Below are 15,808 nucleotides of genomic sequence, written 5' to 3'. Positions count from 1 at the left end.
TTGATTTATTTCGGACAGTGCTACTTAGCAACATTGCAGCTTCAGTGACTAAACACCGGCCATATATTCTTTGTGGTCATTATCATTAACACTTTTAGCGTTCAACATGAATAACAATTCTTTGCTAAGTTCTCTTAAGACTTTTCCCACACAGAAAAGCAATATATAAATATTGAAAGATAACAGCTGCAAGAAGACTGTTATTGCATTATGTGTGGTGCATCCATGTAGCTGCACCCCGTTTAGAGTGGGCTCAATGCTTATTTTCACATTAATAATACATAAATCCCATTTTTAGACCGGCAACAATATATACAAACAATTTGTGTAACATAGCCTCCAAATAATGTGTACGTAGACATTAGCTTGTCACATGGCAGCGTCCATTAATGTTATACACTCCAAAGAAAACATCTGAAACACACAGAGAGAATATTTCACAAGATACACCAGATATAAGCATCTATTAGCTTCACTCAATGTAAGCCGCAGACAGATGAGCTGATGATGTCATGCCTCCCTGTGATTGGTCGGCCTGACTTCCCCCATCCCTCCTCCCGTCTTCTCTGTCTGCCGTGAACCATTCCTCTCCCTCCGTCTTAATCTGTGCATGCTCTGTCTTTCCCCCCAGTCTCTATTTAACCTCTCTCCCCCCCCCCCCTCTCTCTCTCCTTCTCTCTCTCTCCCCCCTCTCTCCTTCTCTCGCTCTCTTCCACTCCCCCCGAGCTCTCTCTCTCTCTCTCACTCGCCCTCCCTCTCCCGTGAGGAACATGATGACGATGCACCACGGCATGGCCAATGGGCAGCCAGGGAGGCGGTGAGGAGGGTGCGTCTGTGTGTTGCTCATCTCTCCAGAGCTGATCGATGCTGAGGAGGAGGGAGCGGGAGAGAGAGGGAGAGGTGAGCTGGGCGAGGGCCTCGTCCAGGCAAAGGCACACCCCGAAACGACCTGAAATATAAAACGCAAGGAGCTATACAGGAGAGAGGGAGACGGAGGAAGGACACCGCGGCACCATCTATGTCAAGGGTGGAGCCATCCACCGCCCAGCGTTATTATGGATACACGACGACCAAAGAGACCCACCACCCTGGCTCTCTTCCCCCATCGGGCCCAGCCCCGCTCCCAGGTAGGACCCTGTTTACTGACAGCTCAGCCATCACCAGCAGATCCTGTAGGTGGGACGCCATTTGGTATATTGTGTGAGTGTGTGCGTTTTCTGGAAATGTCTGTTGGGCTTGCAAGATGAAATCCTGTCTTTAAAATAACCCAGCAAGACCACTCTGCTGTCTAAAATGATGATCGCTGTGCGTGTATGTGCATGTGAATGTGTCGTGTGTGTGTGTGTGTGTGTGTGTGTGTGTGTGTGTGTGTGTGTGTGTGTGTGTGTGTGTGTGTGTGTGTGTGTGTTTGTGTGAGTGCCTGGGTCTGTGTCGTGCTTGTGTTTGTGTTTGCGTGCACATGCATGAGTGAGTGTATGGATGAGTGAATCTTGTCTAAGAGAAGACAGCAAGGAGCAGTGAGGTATCTCTGATTAAATGTCTTCTGTGCCAGATCATGTGTCCATTAAACCATTATAACACTATTAACACCGAAGAATCCCCCATCACAATGTAAAGATTAAAGAGGTTTACATAATCAGCCTTGTACATCCAAATATGACAACCGATACAACCGATAATCAAGATACAAATACTCTCATCCAATGAAGAAATGACAGAACTATTGTGCAGGCATTCTTTATCCTTTCGAACCATATGGGAAACAAATATGTATTATTATCTCTGGATTGGAAACCAATGAATTGACATTGGTCGAGTTTAATGGTATGATAAACGTGAGAACAAATTATTATTCTGCTGTTTTATCTTCTTGCATCCTGTAGTACAATAGCATATCTGACCTCCCATTTGGCAGTACATGCTGTCAATGAACTTTGAAACTGAAAGCAGTTCTACAAATACCTAGCTATACTGCACACATCATGACTCAGAATGTATCAGAAAGGTTACGCTGAACACCATCCAATCAAGCTTATTTTGTTGTACTCTAGTTGTATCAAAAGATCATGGCCAAAAGGATTTGAAGGAACCCAACACTGAAAGTCCACCGTGGGGCACAGAAAGAGTCAAGCAAGTAGCACCAAAACAACCAAAGGACCAAAACAACCTTTAAGGACAGAGGGATGAAATGGGTATGTTGGGTTGGGAGGAGAGGTGGCTGGGTCTGGAGGTTGGTTGGTCTGGTCACGGTGGTGGGAAGGACTGGTGATGGGTAGGAATGGTGGTAGTGCTATTGGGTATGGTGGTGGTAAATACTGGTGGTGGGTCTGATGGTGGGAAGGACTGCTGGTGTGTCTGGTGGTAGGTCTGGTGGTGGGTCTGGTGGTGGTAGGTCTGGTGGTGGGTCTGGTGGTGGGTCTGGTGGTGGGTCTGGTGGTGGTAGGTCTGGTGGTAGGTCTGGTGGTAGGTCTGGTGGTAGGTCTGGTGGTAGGTCTGGTGGTGGGTCTGGTGGTGGGTCTGGTGGTGGTAGGTCTGGTGGTGGGTCTGGTGGTGGGTCTGGTGGTGGGTCTGGTGGTGGGTCTGGTGGTGGTAGGTCTGGTGGTGGGTCTGGTGGTGTGTCTGGTGGTGGGTCTGGTGGTGGGTCTGGTGGTGTGTCTGGTGGTAGGTCTGGTGGTGTGTCTGGTGGTGGGTCTGGTGGTGGGTCTGGTGGTGGTGTGTCTGGTGGTGGGTCTGGTGGTGGTAGGTCTGGTGGTGTGTCTGGTGGTGGGTCTGGTGGTGTGTCTGGTGGTGGGTCTGGTGGTGGTAGGTCTGGTGGTGGTAGGTCTGGTGGTAGGTCTGGTGGTTGGTCTGGTGGTGGTAGGTCTGGTGGTGGGTCTGGTGGTGGTAGGTCTGGTGGTGGGTCTGGTGGTGGGTCTGGTGGTAGGTCTGGTGGTGTGTCTGGTGGTGGGTCTGGTGGTAGGTCTGGTGGTGGTAGGTCTGGTGGTGTGTCTGGTGGTGGGTCTGGTGGTAGGTCTGGTGGTAGGTCTGGTGGTGGTAGGTCTGGTGGTTGGTCTGGTGGTGGGTCTGGTGGTAGGTCTGGTGGTAGGTCTGGTGGTAGGTCTGGTGGTAGGTCTGGTGGTGGTGTGTCTGGTGGTGGTAGGTCTGGTGGTGGGTCTGGTGGTAGGTCTGGTGGTAGGTCTGGTGGTTGGTCTGGTGGTGGGTCTGGTGGTAGGTCTGGTGGTGGGTCTGGTGGTAGGTCTGGTGGTAGGTCTGATGGTGGGTCTGGTGGTGGGTCTGGTGGTGGGTCTGGTGGTAGGTCTGATGGTGGGTCTGGTGGTAGGTCTGGTGGTAGGTCTGGTGGTAGGTCTGGTGGTGGGTCTGGTGGTAGGTCTGGTGGTAGGTCTGGTGGTGGGTCTGGTGGTAGGTCTGGTGGTGGGTCTGGTGGTGGTGGGTCTGGTGGTGGTAGGTCTGGTGGTTGGTCTGGTGGTGGGTCTGGTGGTTGGTCTGGTGGTGGGTCTGGTGGTGGGTCTGGTGGTAGGTCTGATAGTGGGTCTGGTGGTGGTTGGTCTGGTGGTAGGTCTGGTGGTAGGTCTGGTGGTAGGTCTGGTGGTAGGTAGGTCTGTTGATCTGGTGGTAGGTCTGGTGGTGGGTCTGGTGGTGGTTGGTCTGGTGGTGGGTCTGGTGGTGGGTCTGGTGGTAGGTCTGGTGGTGTGTCTGGTGGTGGGTCTGGTGGTAGGTCTGGTGGTGGTAGGTCTGGTGGTGTGTCTGGTGGTGGGTCTGGTGGTAGGTCTGGTGGTAGGTCTGGTGGTGATAGGTCTGGTGGTTGGTCTGGTGGTGGGTCTGGTGGTAGGTCTGGTGGTAGGTCTGGTGGTAGGTCTGGTGGTAGGTCTGGTGGTAGGTAGGTCTGTTGATCTGGTGGTAGGTCTGGTGGTGGGTCTGGTGGTGGTTGGTCTGGTGGTGGGTCTGGTGGTGGGTCTGGTGGTTGGTCTGGTGGTGGGTCTGGTGGTGTGTCTGGTGGTAGGTAGGTCTGTTGATCTGGTGGTAGGTCTGGTGGTGGTAGGTCTGATAGTGGGTCTGGTGGTTGGTCTGGTGGTAGGTCTGGTGGTAGGTAGGTCTGTTGATCTGGTGGTAGGTCTTTCGTAGGTAGGTCCATTGGCGGGTCTGGGGGTGGGTCTGTTCGTGGGTAGGTCCATTGGTAGGTCTGGTGGTGGGTCTGTTCGTGGGTAGGTCCATTGGTAGGTCTGGTGGTGGGTCTGTTCGTGGGTAGGTCCATTGGTAGGTCTGGGGGTGGGTCTGTTCGTGGGTAGGTCCATTGGTAGGTCTGGTGGTGGGTCTGTTCGTGGGTAGGTCCATTGGTAGGTCTGGGGGTGGGTCTGTTCGTGGGTAGGTCCATTGTTGGGTCTGGGGGTGGGTCTGTTCGTGGGTAGGTCCATTGTTGGGTCTGGGGGTGGGTCTGTTCGTGGGTAGGTCCATTGGTAGGTCTGGGGGTGGGTCTGTTCGTGGGTAGGTCCATTGGCGGGTCTGGGGGTGGGTCTGTTCGTGGGTAGGTCCATTGTTGGGTCTGGGGGTGGGTCTGTTCGTGGGTAGGTCCATTGGTAGGTCTGGTGGTGGGTCTGTTCGTGGGTAGGTCCATTGGTAGGTCTGGTGGTGGGTGAGTCTGCTGTTGGGGGCCATCAGACCCCCACTCCGATGGTGGGGGTTATAGCAGCGGTCTCCTCTAAACGGGTTACATGGAGGGACAGGCGGGGAGATGGCAGCCCGCAGCAGCAGGGAGATGAAAACGTTGCAACCCGAGTAGGAAAGATGGAGATACAAACACGATATCACTCACAGCGCAGAGGACAATCAAAGAAACTACAGTTATTTTTGTTGATGAAAAGCAGCCAGCTAATCCCTGAGTACAGTGATGCAATAGGAGAAAGTTCTGTTGCCTGATACTTTTGTTATACTCAGCTATCCCTATGGGCAATGCAGTAAGTCAGCAGAATGTGTACTTTGCATTAAAATAGGTACATTTATAATAGTATTGTTTATAAAGGTATTGTTTGTAATATTATTGTTTGGAAACATACTTTATAATAGTATAATCTCTAATAATATAGTTTATAATGGTATTGTTTGTTAAAGTATAGTTTATAATAGTATAGTTTATAATAGCATCATTTGTAATACTATAGCTTATAATAGTTTCATTTGTAATAGTATAGTTTATAATAGTATCATTTGTATCAGTATAGTTTATGATAGTATCACTTGTAATAGTATAATTTATAATAGTGGAGTTAAGTTTAGTCACTTCCTACTCTTGCAGTGCAATAGTCCCGCCTCTTCCTGGAGATGATGTTGTCAATCCTCCCTAGGTGAGACGTACAGTGATGGAGAACCAGAAACTTGTGGAGAAAGTGGAGTTTTCTGGCAGACATGCGTTCAATTGGAATGCTTATTAACTGCGTTTTGATTTGCATAATATCTGAACAATAAGCGGATAGAAATAAAACTACCGGTACTTATAATTCTACTTCCTGGTGATGTAAAATTATGCTTAATTCAGCCACCATGCTACACTGTGCATGATTATTGCTTTAAAACTAAACATTTTAATGTTTTGTTGTCGTGAATGGCCATATATAATGAAGATAAAGTTGAATGATACCAATCAAGACCAAGACTCAGACCTTATTTATGTTGTCTCAATTTTTAATGGTTGTTGTTGTTGTTTTCTGCTCATTCTCTAACCAGGACACCATCAACAACAACTCTCTATCAAAGAAGGAGAGCTGTAAAGATGGCCGCTCTGCCTCGCCCCGCATCACAGGTCTGTTACGTCACACACATAATATGAATTGTAATGCATGGGGACAACCAACCCATGCAATTATATACTTCTTACAGCAAGACAAAAGAGTGGGACAATTCAAGTACATGTTTACATCCATATATGTGTTTGTGTATTATTGACCTAGTTTGTGGATGTTCTGGCCTCTGCTTCAGAAGCCTTCTCCTCTTTATGTCCCCAAACCTCCGGTCAGCATCCCCCCCTCACAAAAACCCAGAGCAGACCCATGTCGAGAGGTGCTGCAGAACACTGTTCTTATAGCCTGCACTACTCTGTCATCGCAATTATCCAAACTAGCCCAGGTCCCGTTTTAAAGCACATCATTGATGAGACACTCCAATATTCTTCTTGTTTTGCCCTTCTCATATTCCCCCTGCTTTGTATGGGGTCGGCTGGCAACGTTGGAGGTGTGGGGTGGGAAACTGCCTTGCTTGCGTTCCACTTACTGCTGACTTTGTTATTTAGTTGAATGTATGTGCTTTGCTGTGCATTCACTGATTGGTTGGAACGTAAATGAAACCTCCCTTTTATATCTAATTGGGTGATGATACTTGGACGAAAACGTTTTGTCTACCAAACTATGGTGGCAAGTTGACCAATGTTCTCTTATTCTACCTATATGTGCACTAGAATAATGACATATTTGAGCACAGAACTAGGCAATGCGATGTTAGAATATTGTTAAATGCAAATACACTGTATTAAGCCATTTTACACAAACTAAATATATATGGTTTCCTTAAAAGTGACTCTCTGACCTGTGGTTCATAGTTATTATTATTAGTCCATATAAAAACATGTTTTTCCCTTGTTTACACACCGCAGCTTGGTTTCAGTGCTTGGTTTAGTCCTACACATGTCTTACTGTTCTCTGCTAATCTGTTCCGAATGCCACTGATTACCTAATAAATAATCGTATACCTGTTTGTATTGTGTGCAAATGTGTGTGTGCATGTGTGTGTGTGTGTGTGTGTGTGTGTGTGTGTGTGTGTGTGTGTGTGTGTGTGTGTGTGTGTGTGTGTGTGTGCGTGCGTGCGTGTATGTGTGTGTGTGTGTGTGGCATGTGTTTGTGTGTGTGGGTGTGTGTGCATATGTGTGCGGGTGAGTGTGTGTGTGTGTGTGTGTGCGTGTGTGTGTGTGTGTGTGTGTGCGTATGTGTGTGTGTATGTGTGCGCGCGTGTGTGTGTGTGTATGTGTGTGAGTGTGTGTGCGCGTGTGTGTACGTGTGTGTGTGTGTGCGTGTGTGTGTGTGTGTGGATTAAGGGGAGTCAGCCCAAGCAGGGGCCAGCCGGTCGCAGAAGACTGGGGAGAAAGTCCTGCTGGGCAGCCGTCGCACCGCCCCCAAGCCCCCCGGCGCCTCCGGAGCAGGGGGGGGCAGAACAAAGACAGACAGTCACACACCCGCGGGTGCAGCTGCAGACACACAGACCCGACCGCAGGGAGACAGGATAAAAACGAACTCCACCAGCGGTGTATCAAGTTATCCTCGTAGAGGAGCAGGAGCAGGAGGTGCAGGTGGGGGAGGAGGGGGGAGAGAGAGAGGCCCAGGCACAGCCACTGGCCGAGGAAGAGGAGGAGGAGCGGGAAGAGGAGGAGGAAGAGGAGGTGGAGGAGGTGGAGGAGGAGGTGGGGGTGGGGGAGGAGGAGGAGGAGGAGGAGGAGGAAGAGGGGGAGGAGGAGAAGGAGAGGTGGCAAAGCGAGGAGGTCGGCTCTGTGAGGGCCGGGTGAGGAATGGACCTCCGCCGGCGGCGACGGGAGTTCACAAAGTAAAGACGCAGAAGGTGGAGGACAAAGGGAAGGCGGCGTCCAGAACCGGGGACCGTGGCAAGAGATCCACCGGAGCGGCTGGAGGGGGCGGCAAGGTGAGCAACCTTCTCACGGGCCCCAACATTTGTGTGGCGTCAATGGTGGTCCCTCGCACCCCCGTCGCTCCACGAAAGCAGAGGCCCAAAGACCCGGAGAAGACGCAAGACAAGACGGGGTCCCACGACAACCGAGGGTCCCAAGACAAGACGGGTTCCCGCGACAACAGAGTGTTCCAAGACAAGACGGGTTCCCGTGACAACCGAGGGTCCCAGAACAAGCGGCAGAGGCAGCAGGAAGAGCAGCGCAGGAGAGAAGCTACAGGTGAACCATCAATTCCTAGTGTGCCCTATTATTCCACCGAAATGAACAAAAAACAAATGGGCCGTTTCTGCAGTTGGAGAAGCGGGAAATTACATCCATCCTATCAGTTACATTGTTTTCTATCAAAACAGGATGTAAGGATGAGAAAAAAAGGTATTAAAGCTATGGAATATAGCTTGATGGTCATCAGGATTTGACTGACAGACGATGATTGTATAGGCAAGCCACCTGCACGTCTCAGACTGGCCCCTGCCCATCAACATTAGGTCATTTGTTGGGTATGCTCTTGAATTAGTTTCCAACGTCCTTCTCTGCTCTTTATTCCCCCTCCTAGTACAAAACGACGTCAGGAACCAGAGCTCCCCGACGGCGCTGTCCCGCTCTAACAGCGAGTCGGGCTCCAACAGGATGTCCATCAGCTCTGACATAGAGGGGCCCGTCTCGGACCCCCTGTGCCCCGCCGCCACCCTGCCGGACAGAACCAACACGGACATCCGGGAGGAGGACGGCGAGGGCGACCCGGCCCCGTCGGCGGTGGGCGCTCTCAACGGCAACGGTGAGACCCAGAGAGAGACGCACGGCCCCTGGAAGGACGCAAAGAACCGCCAGGCAGGGACGGACGCAACCAGAGATCAGCTGAAGGGCGACGCGCCGGGCGGATTGAGTTACAGCTGTATGAGGTACGGCCTGGGGCCGGACGGCCAGCCCCTGGAGCTGGACCTGGCCACGGAGCTGGCCAAGGGCCGCAAGGACGACGACAGCGACACGGAGACCGTCTACCAGTCGGCCAACGAGGAGGAGGACCCCGAGTACGAGGAGGAGAGGACACGGCTGGAGAGGGAGAGGCTGCAAGGTACTGATGAGGGAATCGGATGGATGGGTTAAGGGATGGATGAGTTAAGGGATGGATGAGTTAAGGGATGGATGAGTTAAGGGATGGATGAGTTAAGGGATGGATGAGTTAAGGGATGGATGAGTTAAGGGATGGATTATTTAAGGGATGGATGAGTTAAGGGATGGATGAGTTAAGGGATGGATGGGGGATGGGATGCATGGGTTAAGGGATGGATGAGTTAGGGGATGGATGAGTTAAGGGATGGATGAGTTAAGAGATTTAATAGTTAAGGGGTGGATGAGTTAAGGGATGGATGAGTTAAGGGATGGATGAGTTAAGGGATGGATGAGTTGAGGTATTGATGAGTTAAGGCATTAATTATGTGTCTTGTGCAGGCCATAGAGGGCCTACAGGTAACTAGAGACTGGCTAGCAGTGTTATGCTAATTAATGGGTAAATAGAAAGCCGCAATGCAAGATAATGAAAAATAATGTTTATGCATGGCGAAACAATTCAATATATAATGAGGGTAGAATAGAAACCTAAAGAAATCCTCTTATTTATGTTGATGAAATGTCAGGGAAAAACCCTTGAGCATTGATACTACTACAGGTAATGTAACATTAAATGTAATATATTATGATCTATTAAATAACGGCATGACATTCAGGTCTAAACAAATGCTTCATCAAGTCTGACCCAGTGTTTTCCCACACCTTTTCACCACTAAGTGTGACATGAATGGTGCTAGCATGCACTCTCGTAAATGTCGATCGTTGAACTGGTTCTTCCATCTTGCCCCTCAGCAGTCTGACCCCTCTTTGTTCCTTGTTTTTTTTTGCTCTTAGAGCAGAGGATAGAGGAGAGGAAAAGAAGGGAACTACAAAACACGAGGCGAGAGGAGGTGGTCAAACTCATCAGGCAGTCCAAGATGGTTGCTGTGACAAAGAGTGTGGAGGAGCCCTCCAGCATTAAGAGCAAAGCACCGGCAACCAGGAAGTTCCTCAACTTGTTTGTGAACGGCAACCAGTACAAGTCCACCGGTGATTTCCCCATGCATCGTCTGCAAACACTCTTTGAACATCTTATGTAAAGAGGAATCACACTCTCCAATTATTTTAAGTTTAAACTAAAGCGCTAGGCTCACCATCATCAATCACCTATTCCTAATTGATGTAATGCAAACACACACACACACACACACACACACACACACAGACACACACACGCACAGGCACACGCACACGCATACACACACACACGAACGCACGCACGCACCCCCACACACACACACACACACACACACACACACACACACACACACACACACACACACACACACACACACACACACACACACACACACACACACACACACACACACACACACACATAAGTTAAGAGAGACACAGATGGGAAGTACAGAAAAAATACAGTTTGTTAAACTACCATAAAATACTAACTGTGTACACATACGACAATGTGTTGATCCCTTGCTGATCGATTATTATTAATTTAGGTGCTGAGTCATTCGGAGTGTTCTCCTGCTTTCTGGACGGAGTGGAGAAACAGCAAAGCCACAGAGCTGTCTACAGGTACATACACACACATCGACAAACACACAAATCCACACAAAAACACACAAACAAACACACAAACACATGGGCACAACATACACGTTGTTACTAACACAGATACACACAGACACTTTTACACCCGTTCATCAGATCATCCAATTCACACTTCTTTTTGATGGATGTTATGGTTAGCTACCTCTATTTTATAATTGTAGATATTATTCAGGGTCGTAAATTGGACAACGCCAGACTTTTCCTTTGCAAGCAACATTTTTTTATTAAAGCCAAATGGTAGCTAGGTTAGACACAGTGGGATATCATATTAACTAATGGTAGATAGGTTAGACACAGTGGGATATCATATTAACTAATGGTAGATAGGTTAGACACAGTGGGATATCATATTAACTAATGGTAGATAGGTTAGACACAGTGGGATATCATATTAACTAATGGTAGATCGGTGAGACACAGTGGGATATCATATTAACTAATGGTAGATAGGTGAGACACAGTAGGATATCATATTAACTAATGGTAGATAGGTTAGACACAGTGGGATATCATATTAACTAATGGTAGCTAGGTTAGACACAGTGGGATATCATATTAACTAATGGTAGCTAGGTTAGACACAGTGGGATATCATATTAACTAATAAACTGCCTTATCCTCTGGCAGAGGTGAGCAGAACTCACTGGTACTACCTCAATGTGATGTTTTTGCACTGAACAAGGACTGCACTTAATTTCGTTGTACTTGTTACAATGACAATAAAGTTATTCTATTCTTCTATTCTATTCTATATTCAAAACTTGAACTTGGAGTTCCCTTTTCAGAGGTGTTTGGCTGAGTTCTTCACATAGCCAATCAAAATGCTGCCGCAGGGTTTCTGCAGTGATGCTATGCATGTCCTTAAACATTGAGGTTCCATCTATTTAGTAGGTGAGGGTGGATCCATAAATTCACCATAATGCCCGTGCATGATTGTGCCTCTGCAGTCATGTGTCGTGTGTGTGCATGCCTGCTTGAACCTGCACAGGTTTGTCCCCCGCCATGCTGACGAGCTCTACCTAGAGACAGATGACCCTGTGCTGATGGTGTCCCAGTCGGAGGACCTTTGGTGCCAGGGTTACAACATGAGGACCGGATCTACTGGGATCTTCCCCACTTACTATGCTGTCAGGGTCTCCAAGGAGCCCAGCCACGGTGGGTCCCACCCTCGCACCTCCGAATCACAACAGATCACGATCTAAGATACACAACTGACTGCCACATCGGATGCACAACTGATCACTTCCTCAGAATCACAACGGATCACCACCTCAGATACACAACAGATCACCACCTCAGATACACAACTGATCAGCATCTCAGATACACAACGGATCACCACCTCAGATACACAACTGATCAGCATCTCAGATACACAACGGATCACCACCTCAGATACACAACTGATCAGCATCTCAGATACACAACGGATCACCACCTCAGATACACAACAGATCAACACCTCAGACACGCACAGATCATTGCCTCAGATACGTAACTGAATCCTTCCAATACACAACAGATCACCAACTAAGATACGCAACTGATCACCATCCTTCGGGTTGATATTTAGCAGGTATCCTTTCCTTTCATGTCCTGTATTTTATGTCTTCTGCGTCATTTCCATATCTCTTCTTCTTCTCCTCTTCCACATATCCTCAGCTCCTACTGACGCTTGGATGGATCAGTTCCCGGTGCGGTTCCTGGGTTCTGTTCAGGTCCCGGTCCACCAGGGAAACCACGTGCTCTGTGCGGCAATGCAGAAGGTACACTGCAGGCAGAAAAACCTAGAATCTAAAATCAACATTTTCTGGAGGCAAGGGCGAACCGGTTCTTCGCTAAGAGTTTTACAACACTAGCTTCTTCTTTATTTCGATGTGATCATTTTTTTAAAGGGGGAGAGGCCTGATAATGGCCCAAAAGGACCATCCTCAATCCTTTCTGTCTTAGAAATTAGGTTGCAATTCCAGAAGACCCTGCCTATCCCCTGACCCAATCTGAGTCAGGGGATAGTCAATAATAGGCCTGAGTCAACTCAAGTCTATTATATGAGAATTTGTATACATCACAGTTACAATCTCCAAGGCTTCACAAAGGCCCCCACTATACGACCCCCCTTATCCCAAAGTAGTCACCACACGATTGAGCTCTCAGCGTCAGTTTTGCAGGCGTTGCCAATATATTGCTATGGATTAGAGCGTTGAAGCCCAACCTAGCATTGCCACTGCCCTGGGCAAAGCCGAGAGCCAGCGTCATTTAATGAGAATGCCAGGGTTAGGGTTAGGAATTTAGGATTTTGTTGTGTAACCTGAATCGCACCGTTAAACCCAACAAATTACTCACCAATTGGTTCAGAACTTGAAATCGTCTTGTTTCAAACCAAGGGTCTTTCTTTTACAGGTTGCATGTAACAGGCAAATATCTATGCAACCTCCACCTGCCTGTGTCCTTGAGGTTAGTGTGTCTGGTTTGAAGATCAGTGCCCAGGACAAGTGTTGTTCCTCTACCAGGGTAGGACCTACCTTCCTTATAACATCATTACTCTTATTTTCTTATTAATTGTTCGGCTGATGTAGCATCATCTATCTATCTAGATATCTATCTGTCTATCAATCTCAGCTATTTCTCATGTAGAATCTTCAACATTTAATTGTACGTGTTACACGACAGAAGTCTGATATTTTCTGTGTTACTATTTCTTTAAATAAGAAGCGGTGATGTGAAAATGTCTCTTCAACACTCAAACCACGCACCAACTTCCTCTTTCTTTCATTCAGGGTGACCAATGTTCACATTTCTTCCAATTGAAGAATATCTCCTTTTGTGGCTGCCATCCAAAACACAACAAGTAAGTTGTGAGTCATATGAAACCAGTTGACACCAAAGTTTTGGTTTAAATCAAATTGCAAATCATTGTATATAATCAGAACACAAACCCCACCACACATGCGCACACAAGCACTCACAGACACACACACACACACACACACACACACACACACACACACACACACACACACACACACACACACACACACACACACACACACACACACACACACACACACACACACACACACACACACACACACACTATCCGTTCCTCTCTGTGGTTTTTATATGCCTGGTGTTTGGGTCTCTTCATTTGAAGTTCTAAAGTCATCGACTTTACTGGGTATCTTTTATAATCAATCAGCAGTTTGTCAAGTCGCTCTGCAGCCGATAAACACACACTACATTTTTAAAGGCTGTCCTCTATCCACCATATTCACCCCCCAAACCCTATGCTTTGTAGTACACTGCAACGGCCAAGACGTTAACCATATCTTTTTTGGGGATGTCCCCACAGGTATTTTGGCTTCATTAGCAAGCACCCGGACCAGCAGCGCTTTGCCTGTCACGTGGTGACGACCGACGAGACATCCCTTCCTCTGGCTGAGTCCGTAGGGTGAGGAAGACTTCCCAAGCTTCATCTCTCTCTAGTGTCTAGTCCCGCCTCCTTCTCTGTAGGGCGGAACGCGTGCAACATGTTATTCCGTCAGTATGAACGCAATCTTGAATATAATGAATTGACTCAAATGAAAGACATAGCTATGCGCATGAATAAAATGTATTGTCATCGTGCATACGGTTTTATTGTGTCAACATTAGCATCACTATCCAACGCTGCTACTCGAATGAAGCATTAAGCTAGTCCCTCTTCTGTGTTCTTCTCTGCTAGGAGGGCATTTCAGCAGTACTACGCGGAACACATCGGCTACTCCTGTCCCACCGAGGACATCTTCATCGACTAGACCCTAAAGTCCTTTGTAAAGCACTGCACTCGTTTTTAAACAGCAAACTGGATGCCGTTTCTTCAAACTACCTGGGTAGTAGACATTCCCTTTTATTTCCCCAATGGCAGCCTGTCAACTAGCACATGACTTGAGATACTGCGATGAGTTGATGGAGGCGCGGTTGGAGGGAGGAGGATGGAGAAGGTCAGGGTAGGTCTATGTGTCTCACATGGAATCACAAAGGGTGTATTTGTGGCTCTTTAAATACGTATGGATGCAAGTAGATTGCAGCTTTTGGTTCCCCAAAGTTATAATAATGGCATGTAAAACTATTTGACAAAGACAATGTGATCATTATTGTTGTATAGGCCAACTATAATCCACTCAGTGTGCAACCGTGGCATCAAACCAGTGAAGAATTAATGTCACGGTCTGACTGAATATTGGATGTAGACTCATATAACCATGCAAGTCCCTTCCCTCTTAGGGGCCCGGCCCCTACAGAAATGTTCCATACACAAAGCAAACAGAAACCTCCACCTGAGGACCTAGACCTGATCAATTATTTTCAGGTGAGAAACCCAAGATTAGCCACCTCAACACTTGACAATCATTAAGATATTGAGGGATAATTCTTGAAAATCACTTGTGATTTCAAGTGCCCTCTTTCTATTTTTTTGCTGCTTGATTTATCCTTTTCCTCCATCCCTAAACAAAGTTATCCAAATATGGCTTCTAACCAAGACGTAATTCCACAATATTTCCTGGTAGTGTAAGATGTTCTTTTGTCTTTTAAAAACAAGGCCCTTATGACAGATGTGCAATTTAACATTTCTATGACCAATTAATCCATTGCAACGTTCACATCGCAGTGCAGTCACATTATCTTTCGCATTACTAGCTTGAATCCTATTGGCTATGAGAAAGAGAACAAACTGTATTGAAGATTAAGGCGAGATCTCTGAATTGGATTTTTGTGAGACATTCATGAGACATCCATGTGCTTTATCCTGCTACAACAACCATAATCATAAAAAAGGACTCGGCTGAATCCAGCATTAATCCATCCAAGAAGATTCTACACAGACAATTGTTCTGCCATGCATCTATGATTTTAGTGGCAGTTGTGAAAGAGGAAATGTTTGGACAGTTGTCTCCTGTATTTTGAAAAAAAAGAACAGTGCCTATTTTCTGTGTAGTGGTAATGACTGTGTTGAGTGTTGATTGGAGAAGCCTGAAGATCACAGAGCTTAGTGGCTACAAAAGTCATGTCTATTTAAATCAACGTTTTATCTGTCGCAAGATATGGCATATGGTACACCTAAGATGTCTTGCTTCCAGGGAATGGTTGTGTTTATGTATATATATATATATATATATATATATATATATATATATATATATATATATATATATATATATCTCACAAGCATCACTTAAGTTACTGTTTCATTGCAGTGCTGAACTTCCGTCCTCTTGAGTATAATGGGCTTTTCAAAATAGTCGTCACTAATGTGTGGCACGGGCATCATCTTAGGTGTACTTTAAGGAGGTTGATCACTATAATGTTGACATCATGTCCAGTCTGTATCACTGCATATCAGTGTTTTAAAGATATAAATAT

At 47.1% G+C, this 15,808-nt stretch overlaps 1 protein-coding gene across 2 annotated transcripts; it reads left to right on the top strand.

Annotated features, from left to right (window-relative positions):
• The first annotated feature begins 776 nt into the window (after nucleotides 1-776).
• Nucleotides 777-15,430, top strand: LOC132464404 (C-Jun-amino-terminal kinase-interacting protein 1-like). Of its 2 annotated transcripts, none has more exons than XM_060060760.1 (12): nucleotides 777-1,127; nucleotides 5,719-5,794; nucleotides 7,088-7,942; nucleotides 8,277-8,795; nucleotides 9,626-9,820; nucleotides 10,297-10,372; nucleotides 11,397-11,563; nucleotides 12,071-12,174; nucleotides 12,809-12,919; nucleotides 13,186-13,256; nucleotides 13,758-13,856; nucleotides 14,130-15,430. In XM_060060760.1, exons 1-12 carry the CDS (start codon nucleotides 1,056-1,058, stop codon nucleotides 14,200-14,202), a joined length of 2,418 nt encoding a protein of 805 aa, XP_059916743.1. In that variant the 5' UTR covers nucleotides 777-1,055; the 3' UTR covers nucleotides 14,203-15,430. The 2 variants fall into 2 exon arrangements, with proteins under 2 accessions (XP_059916743.1, XP_059916742.1); XM_060060759.1 differs by having other exon boundaries at nucleotides 7,079-7,942.
• Nucleotides 15,431-15,808: the final 378 nt, after the last annotated feature.

Source organism: Gadus macrocephalus, chromosome 9 (assembly GCF_031168955.1).
Source record: "Gadus macrocephalus chromosome 9, ASM3116895v1".
NCBI classification, from domain to species: Eukaryota; Metazoa; Chordata; class Actinopteri; order Gadiformes; family Gadidae; genus Gadus; species Gadus macrocephalus.
This window is presented reverse-complemented; position numbering and strand designations above follow the sequence as displayed.